The sequence below is a fragment of the Alligator sinensis genome, unplaced genomic scaffold (genome assembly GCF_000455745.1).
Source record: "Alligator sinensis unplaced genomic scaffold, ASM45574v1 scaffold1333_1, whole genome shotgun sequence".
Lineage (NCBI taxonomy): Eukaryota > Metazoa > Chordata > Crocodylia > Alligatoridae > Alligator > Alligator sinensis.
In genome coordinates this window covers 13,273-22,539 of record NW_005843200.1, presented here as the reverse complement: position 1 = coordinate 22,539, position 9,267 = coordinate 13,273, and the positions used below count along the sequence as shown (strand labels likewise).

The 9,267-nt window shown below is 47.4% G+C and overlaps 2 protein-coding genes across 2 annotated transcripts in view; one reads left to right on the top strand and one right to left on the bottom strand.

The window, feature by feature from the left end:
• The first annotated feature begins 372 nt into the window (after positions 1-372).
• Positions 373-1,323, top strand: LOC102375101 (olfactory receptor 52B2-like). Its single transcript, XM_006037937.1, has one exon. It carries the CDS (start codon positions 373-375, stop codon positions 1,321-1,323), a length of 951 nt encoding a protein of 316 aa, XP_006037999.1.
• Positions 1,324-9,131: 7,808 nt separating this feature from the next.
• LOC102374864 (olfactory receptor 51G2-like) overlaps positions 9,132-9,267 on the bottom strand; it is a 4,827-nt gene continuing 4,691 nt past the window's right edge. The window contains exon 2 of the mRNA XM_006037936.2: positions 9,132-9,166. Within this exon, the coding sequence (XP_006037998.2) occupies positions 9,132-9,166 (35 nt within the window). The remainder of the gene's footprint in view (positions 9,167-9,267) is intronic.

Genomic DNA, 9,267 nt, shown 5'->3' with positions numbered 1-9,267 from the left:
TAAATGGAATAAAATAAATAACAGCATTGGCTAGGGTGCAGGGGGGCTGGGTGTCAGGACTCCTGGGTTGTGCTCCAAGGTGAAGAGCTAGTTTGCTATGTGAACCAGAGCAAATCAGACATCATCTCTGTGTTGCTCACCCTGGAAAATGCATTTATTGCGATTGTATTCAATACAAATGTGCAGGATGGTGCTTCCTCTCCTTGGTGGTAGCGGTGGAGGGTTAAGCAGGGTTTGGAAGTTGCTGTGGGGACCTCAGAGAAAAAGCCCTTATGATCTCCAAAGCAGAAGCTATAAATGCAAGTGATAGCACTGCCTTTATCTGCAGGGAAGGGGATCAACGGGAAGGCAGGCAGGAAACCTCATCACATCATGTCGTCTGCCAATCAAACCAGCTTTCACCCTGCTTCTTTCATTCTGCTCGGCATCCCTGGCATGGAGGACCTGCATTTTTGGATCTCCATCCCCTTCTGCTTGATGTACTTCATCGCCCTGCTGGGAAACTTTACCCTGCTCTTTGTCATCGCCACAGAGCGAAGTCTCCATGAGCCCATGTACCTTTTCCTGGCCATGCTGGCAGTGGCTGATCTCATCTTATCTTCCTCCACGGTGCCCAAAGCCCTGAGCGTGTTCTGGTCCCATTCCAGTGAAATCTCTTTCAACGCCTGCCTCACCCAGATGTTCTTCACCCACATCAGCTTTATCGCGGAGTCCACAATCCTGTTGGCCATGGCACTCGATCGATACATTGCCATCTGCAACCCGCTGAGATACATGGCTGTGCTCAGGCATTCGGTGGTAGCAAAAATAGGGCTGGCTGCCATTGCCAGAAGCTTTTGCGTCATGTTCCCCACCATTTTCCTCCTCCGGAGGTTGCCCTACTGTGGGCACCGCATCATGCCGCACACCTACTGTGAGCACATGGGCATTGCCCGATTGGCCTGTGCAGATATTGCTGTCAATATCTGGTATGGCTTCACAACCACGCTTTTATCACCGGGGGTTGATGTTGTGCTTATTGTTGTATCCTACATCCTCATCCTCCAGGCCGTCTTCCGGCTCCCATCCAAGGAGGCCCGTCTGAAGGCTCTCAGTACCTGTGGATCTCACCTCTGTATCATCGTCATGTTCTACTTGCCGGCGTTTTTCTCATTTTTCACCCATCGGTTTGGCCATAACATCCCCCATCACATTCACATCCTACTGGCCAACCTCTATGTGCTCCTTCCACCCATGTTGAACCCCATTGTTTATGCAGTAAAGACAAAACTCATTCGGGAAAGGGTGGCCCACATGTTCGTCAAGGCAGCACGGTGGTTCTGAATGGGGTGGTAAGGTATAACCTCCGTTGAAATAAGCCATATGCAAGTCATCTGCACCAGAGCTGGGGAGGAAGTTCAAGAAATGGAAACTTTGCTGTAGGTCATGGGGTTTCTGCCTTGTCTGGGGCTTCAGCAAATGACATTTGCAGCTACCTGACTCATTCCTAAGTCTAAACCCTAGTCTTCAGAAAAGAAAATGAATTAGTGGGTCACAAATTGATGATCGGACTTGGGGGGTCGGACTCGATGATCTATTGAGGTCCCTTCCGACCCTAACATCTATGAATCTATGAAATCCAAAGACCAGTGTAGCCTCACTGGAGCACTGATCCATATATATTGCTCACACAAAGGCTTTGCTAAAGCATTGGCCAAAGTAGACCTGACCAGCAAACCTGACTGATGCATGAACTCCTGACGTAGGCCAGATGTGAACTCCTGCCAGAAGGTGGGAGGGGGAAGATGGCCATACAAGGTGTAGGCTAGGTCAGTACCTGCATGATAAGACCAGAACAGGTACACTCAGGTCAACATGTGATGCATGACCACAAGATGGTTTGAGACATTCAATATACAGACGGGATGCAATACATAATTTGTTTTGATCATTGTATAAAAGGAAAATTGGAAAGTATGGAAACTTTGTAATGGCCTGGGGGAGCCGGCATGGTGTTGCACCAACTATCTTGTCATAGGTACAAATGCCTTAACTTCTGGTCTGATGTATGTGTTAAGGCTGTGATTGTAGCAAATAAACCTGGCTGAATCCATGTCAACAAACCAAGTCTGTGGTCATTCTTTAAGACAAGACTGGTATTAGGCTCTCCCGGCTGTGACTTGTTAACACTGAAGTGCCTGAGACTTCAGCATTGACAACACATCAATAGCACCCAATGAGGACATCAACAATGATGGCACTGATATCACTCAACAACACTCATCAAGGCCTTTAGATCAGAACTGCAGCTGGTTCAAAGTGGCATTTTGCTCCGTCAAAGGTAGAGTTTGATGCAGAGGCAGCGGGTCAAGATGTGCATTTCTGAGTTGTACTTGACATTACTCCCATGCCTACCCTAACTTACCCTACTGCCATGTCTAACCTTAACCCTAATCCTAACAGCTCTACCATGATGAACTCACTGTTGGGTGGGTGTCTTTAATTCTTGTATATCAGTGTTTTCAAGCATATTGAATTTGCTTGCTTAAGTAAGGACTAGTACAGATCCAGTTGTTGAGCTAGAGACAAGAATTACTGGGTGACGCTCCTGTGGCCTGTGTTGTACAAGAGGCTGGTTTATATGAACATACATATCCCACATAGCCTTAAAACAGATGAACACCACAGCTAGCATGAATTAGCACTGTTGCTTTTAAGTCAAAGGAATTATTCTGATTTGGATCTGGCTTAGATTGCAAGCTTGTTTATCTTTGGAACAAAAAGTCTTTTTAAAAAGGAAAATGGAGGGATTGTAATTATTTACTTGAAATGGAATTAATTATTGATGAGGCTAATGCCCCATTAGTCCAAGACCTGCTGGATTCCCCAAAAAAACAATGAGAAGAAAAAAAGGCCTATCAGTGGGAAATCCAAACTGAGTTAGAGAAGCACAATCAGAAAATAACCGGTGCAACTAAGGAAAGAAAGGTGAAGCTGGTAGTAAATATAAAGAATCTGGGGACAGTAGACAAGTAGAAAAAGAAAACAGATCAGAGCAAAGAAGAATCTGTGACTATGGATAAATAGGAGACGTTTTGGAAGTTTAGTAGGACTCAAATGTAACTTAACAAGGTGGTTGGTCCATTATCAAATGGGTATAGTATAACCATAAAACTAATGAAAAAGAGTAAAAAAGACCCAATAAATTTTTCTGTTCTATGCCTGGCAAAAAGACAGATAATATATGGAAAAAGATGATGGCAAAAATAAAATGCTTTCCATTACAGGAAGAAGGAAGGGAAGATAGCCTGCATTCATGAGTTTTAAAAGAGCTGGCTGAGGAGCCCGCTGGGCTCATAATGCTGATTTTCATTTTTCTGGAATAATAAAGTTCCAGAGGATTGGAAGAAATGTATCCTCATGCCAAAAATAAAGGTAAATACTGCTAGGGAACCCAGGTAATTATAAGTCTTTCTGCCTGAGTTTTGGCACAGGCAAATAGAGAGGCATCTGGGACTTGATTAATAAAAAAGTAAAGGGGGATAATATAATTACTTCTATTTTACATAGAGTTGTGAACAATTGCCCTTTAAAATTCTGGAGTGCACGGGGCTTGGTACATCATGATGCTTTGATTAAGAAAAGAGAATGATCTGAAATCAATAAGGGGCACCTTAAATGGATTAAAAACTGCCCCGCTGGCAGGTCTGAAAAATGTAATTATAGATGAGAAATCCTTCTTGAGCAGGTACATTTTAGCAGGATCTTGAAGGCGCTGGTTCTGAGCTCGGTGCTGTGTAACAGTTGTGTTTATGACCTGAAAGAAAATAGAAAGTCATCACGGATAAAATTTGGGTGACCAAAAAATGAGAGGCATGGGAGAAAACAGTGAGTACAGGCACGTGGGGGGAGAGGTTGTGTTATCTGTGCAGTTGGCAGGGCTGAGACTGCTGCTGAAATATGAGGTCTAGTTTTGGGGTCTGAACTGGAGGGGTTCGGAGAAGAGTCTCAAGACTGGAAAACATGCCCTGCTTTGGGTGTTAAGGCTGCATTACTAGCCCATGATAAAAGGCACAAGCTGAACATAAAGTCCTAGAGAAGTCTGACTTGCAGAGACCTCCAGAGGTCACATCTAGCCCAACCCCCTGCCTGAAGCAGGATCGTCCCTGTCCAAACCAGCTCATGCATTGTCCAACATCTTAGCAGAACAACACAGTCACCCCTAACACACTAGCAGACATCACACCTGAATCTGCCACAAGGAAAGCAGGGGGACTGTGGGCAGCCAACGTGTTGCAGCTGTAAAAGGTTTTAGTATACACTTGAGAGATCCCAGGCACTCCACTAGAAAGAGGCAACCCTCCCACTCCAGTCCATACCAGTCTGACCCCAAATTTGGCATTGGTTTGACCCTGAGTAGACATCAAAGACCCTCCAGCCAGGGCCCTCTGGCTTTAGTCCCAGTAGGAGCATTGGCTAGACAAGATACAGGACCTCCACCTAACCCAGAAGGTGCACGGTCCCACCAGGGAAAATCCCTTGTTGGACCTGGTCCTGGCCATAGGTGACAACCTGGTGAGGGGTCTGCGGGTGCTCGATCACCTGGGCGATAGCGATCATCGCCTACTGGGATTCACCATCCAGCGCAGGATGTCAAAGGCCTGCAGCAAGGCAGCAGCTCTGGACTTCAGGAAGGCCAACTTCAATGAGGTAAGGAGACTAGTTCGGGAGGCACTGAGGTCCCAGAGGGAAAGGGAGTTGGGAGTCCAAGAAGAGTGGTCGTTCCTTACGGAGACGCTCATGCAAGCCCAAAGGGATGACAGTCCCAACGCGAATCAAAGGGTGCAAGAGTGCTCAAAAGCCCCCGTGGCTTACCAAAGGCATTCAGGATCATCTGAAAGCTAAAAAGGAGTCGTACACCCAATGGAAGAGAGGGGCCATCATCAGGGAGGATTTTACCTCCATTGTTCAAGACTGTAGCGGGGCTGTTAGGAAGGCTAAGGTGGACACAGAACTGGGACTAGCAACCCGGATCAAAGACAACAAGAAGTCCTTTTTTAAATATATAGGGAGTAAAAAGGAGGCGCCGGGTAATGTGGGGCCCCTGCAGGACACGCTTAGCAAACTGGTGGTTGCACCAGATGATAAAGCTGACCTCTTTAACAAATTCTTTGCCTCCATATTTCTGAGCAGGGACCGGGACATCCGCCCCACCAGGATCCCGGATGAACTCAGAAGATGCGCAGCCAGGCCCAGGATCAGAGAGGACCTGGTCAGGGAACTTCTGGTGGGACTGGACATGTTCAAATCAGCAGGTCCTGACGATCTCCACCCAAGGGTGCTGCGGGAATTGGCAGTGGTCATTACGGGATGCTCTACGAGCACTCGTGGTGCTCTGGCAAGGTGCCAGAGGTTTGGAAAAGGGCCAATGTGGTTCCCATCTTTTAAAAAGGGAGGAAGGAGGACCCAGGAAACTACAGGTCTATTAGTCTTACCTTGGTCCTGGGGAAGCTTTTTGAGAAAATTATCCAGGAGCACATCTGCGAGGGAGCAGCAGGGGAGATTATGCTTAGGGGCAACCAACACGGGTTCATTAGAGGCAGGTCCTGTCAGACCAACCTGGTGGCCTTCTACGACCAGATCACAATATCCTTGGACGTATGTGTCGTGGCAGATGCACCTTCGACACTCTCTTACCCCATTCTCATTAAAAAATTAGGCAACTGTGACGTGGATGCCTACGCAATCAGCTTTTCCCCCTGGTTGGGTGGTCTGTAGTAGACACCCATCCTTAAGTCCCTTTACCCATGACCCCCTTATATTCTGACCCAGAGCACTTCAGTCTGCCCTTCCTCTGACCCTGTGCTGTTTGTTGAGGATGTGTATTGCTCTTTGGTGTAGAGCGCCACACCACCGCCTTTCCTCCCCATCTCATCCTGCCTGCACAGTCTGTAGCCCTTGAAGTTTCTACCGCCCAGGCATGGGTTGAATCCCACCACATTTCAGTAAGCCCCATTATGTCCAGGTTTGTGTTAGGAATTGCTTTTCATTGTAAACCATTGTTCTTAATTAATTAGTACTTCCAAATATTTGTTGAAACCCTTTCTTAATATGCCTTTCTTCCATAAAGGATTTGGATTACCTAGACTTTTCTCACTATTTTATTGCTTCCTGCCAGGCTCCTCTTTAGACAGGTGTAAGTTTTAAGGCCAGAAAGGACTTGTGTTTTCATCATATCTAACCATCTGCACAGCACAAGCCATCAAATTTCATCTATTGACTTTTGTATCAAGCCCAATATGTTGTAGTTAAAGCTGAGCGAATGTCTTAGAAATATCCATGCGAGTCACCACTGCACATATTACCCATTGCAATAGGTTTTACAGCTTCTCCCTGTTTACCAAGTGATTTGGTGCCTGTATTAGAATCATGCATTCATGGAAAATGGGGATTGAAAGGGACCTCAGTACTCCTGCTCAAAACGGACCAGCCCCAAATACATCATGCCAGCCAAGGATTTGTCTAGTTGGGTCTTAAACATCTCCAAGAATGGAAACTCGACCCCCTGGATAGCCTGTTCCAGTGCTTCACCACCCTCCTAGTGAGAGTTTTTCTTCATATCCAACCTCAACTTCCCTTGCTGCAGTGTGAGCCCATTGCTCCTTGTTCTGTCATATGCCACCACTGAGACCAGTCCAGCTCCATCCTCTTTGGAGCCACCCTGCAGGGAGTTGAAGGCTGCTATTAACTCCCCCATCAGACTTCTATTCTCCAAACTAAATAAGCCCAGTTCCCTCAGCCTCTCCTCACAAGTCATGGCCCCCAGCTCCCAAACCATTTTCATTGCCCTCCACTGGACTCTCTCCAATGTGTCCACATCCTTTCTGTAGTGGGGGAGGCAGGGAACTGGACACAGGACTCCAGATGTGGCCTCCCCAGTGCTGAATAGAGGGGAAGAATCACTGCCCTCCATCTGCTGGCAATGCTCCTACTCATGTAGCCCAGGATGCTGTTAGCCTTCTTTGCAGAAGGGGCACACGTGATCCTGAGTGAATGGAGATTGTTTTATGTCTCCACTAAAAGAGTAGATGCCATCAGGAGGGGGTGAATGCACACTCATGTTGATGTCCTTGGCTATGGAGGGTGCACACTAGAGCACTCCAGTCTTTGTCACTCAGTGATGAGCTCTCCCCTTGCCATGGGCAATCTTGCTCCCAGCACTGTTTATATCTTTCTCACTGGGTGGAGATTGAACACAAAACAACCCAGGACTACCCCCCACCAGACGCATTCCCTAACCATTTGGCCACAGCCTAAGTCAGGTTGCATGTTATGCCCCTCATTTCTGGAGAGAGACAGGGCTTCAAACATAACACTTAACTTAGTACTTCCTGTTGAGTAGCTGCACAGATCTTACCAGGTAGTTTTGTCTCTGCCTTGACAATGTTTGCATTCTTTGTGATCTGGTTGCAAGCAGAAAGATGGAGAGTGAGATTTCTCAGAGTATGCTGTAGCTTAGTGATTTGGGCACTCTCCTAGGAGATGTGATCTGAAGCCCTTTGGGCTGAGGAAGGAAGTGAACCCAAGTCTCCTACCCACCAGGCAAGTGCTCTACCAACTAAGCTGTTATGTAAAGGCAGGTGACATTACCACCACCAATCAGGTAGCAGAAGTGACACTATTTGCTCTGGATCCTAAGTGAATGGAGATGCCTAAGTCTGGCTGCACATTGGCACCTCTAATCACATGTGGGTGCTCTGAATAGCCCTTTGGAGTCATTAAGCTCTCCCCATTGACTATACAGGGTCATATTTGCATCTGGGATACACAGATGCAGTTTCATAGAATCATAGAATCATAGAAGTCGGGTCGGAAGGGACCTTGTAGATCTTCAAGTCCGACCCCCTGCCTGGGCAGGAGGAAAACTGGGACTGTGAAGTAGTTCTTACGGATGTCTAATCTAAACCTACTCTCCAACAACTTGTGGCCATTATTCCTTGTTATCCCAGGGGGCGCTAGGGGAAATAAGGTCTCCCCCAAACCCTTCTGGCTCCCCCTAGTGAGTTTATAGATGGTCACCAGGTCCCCCCTCAGCCTTCTCTTGTGAAGGCTGAACAGGTTCTGGTCCTGTAGCCTCTCGTTGTAGGGTCTGCCCTGCTCTCCCCGGATCACACGGGTGGCCCTCCTCTGGACCCTCTCAATGTTGTCCACATCCCTCTTGAAGTGGGGTGCCCAGAACTGGACACAATACTCCAGCTGCGGCCTGACCAGTGTCGCGTAGAGGGGGAGGATCACCTCCTTGGCCCTACTTGAGATGCACCTGTGGATGCACGACAGGGTCCAGTTGGCCCTGCCAACCGTGACCTCGCATTGTCGGCCCATGTTCAGCTTTGAGTCAATAATGACTCCAAGATCCCTTTCTGCCTCCGTGCTCTCAAGAAGGGAGTTTCCCAGCTTATAAGTGTACTGCTGCTTACTACTGCCCAAGTGCAGCACCCTGCACTTGTCCGTATTGTAATGTATCCTTTTTTTGTTAACCCACCCCTGCAACCTATCCAGGTCTTGCTGCAGTCTTTCCCTCCCTGCTAACATGCCCACCTCACCCCAAATTTTGGTATCATCAGCAAATTTAAACAGGTTGCTTTTCACCCCGTCGTCCAAATCACTGATAAAGAAATTGAACAGCGCAGGCCCAAGGACCAAGCCCTGGGAGACTCCGCTGCCCACTTCCCCCCAGGTCAAATATGACCCATCCACCACCACCCTCTGAGTACGACCCTTCAGCCAATTAGTAATCCGTCTGACTGCCATGGACTTATGCAGTTCATATAAGCTGTGAATCTGACCAGTCACCTGCTAAACCTTGTTGCACTCCCCAAATGGATATCATATTGCTCTTGTATGGATCAATCCTTGTGGAGTTAGCTTTGACCCATGATCCCTGCTCTCCATGAAAAGAATCAGCCTGTATGTTATTGCTGCTTTGCATCACCATAGCTGTGCAGAGATAATGGCACAACCCCGTCATTGTGGCCTCTTGTCCTTCTCTCTTACAAACAGTGGCAGAATCACAGGACCAGGCTGGGAACCCCTGATCCAGACTGGACACCAGAGTCTTAATGGTCTCTCTCATGTCTCTCAGAGCATAAGAATCATGTTCTGGCCCATAGTATTAAATGCCTTTCCTCTAGAAGGCAATGGGAGATTTTATCATGTTGTCCAACACACTCCAAGTTGCCCCAGGGTACTCCAGAATGGTTGCCAATGAACTTATATGTGTTTCATTGA

Bases quoted from the DNA above. Each gene is read 5' to 3' on its own strand.
- LOC102375101 (XM_006037937.1), top strand. From the start codon at position 373: ATGTCGTCTGCCAATCAAACCAGCTTTCACCCTGCTTCTTTCATTCTG.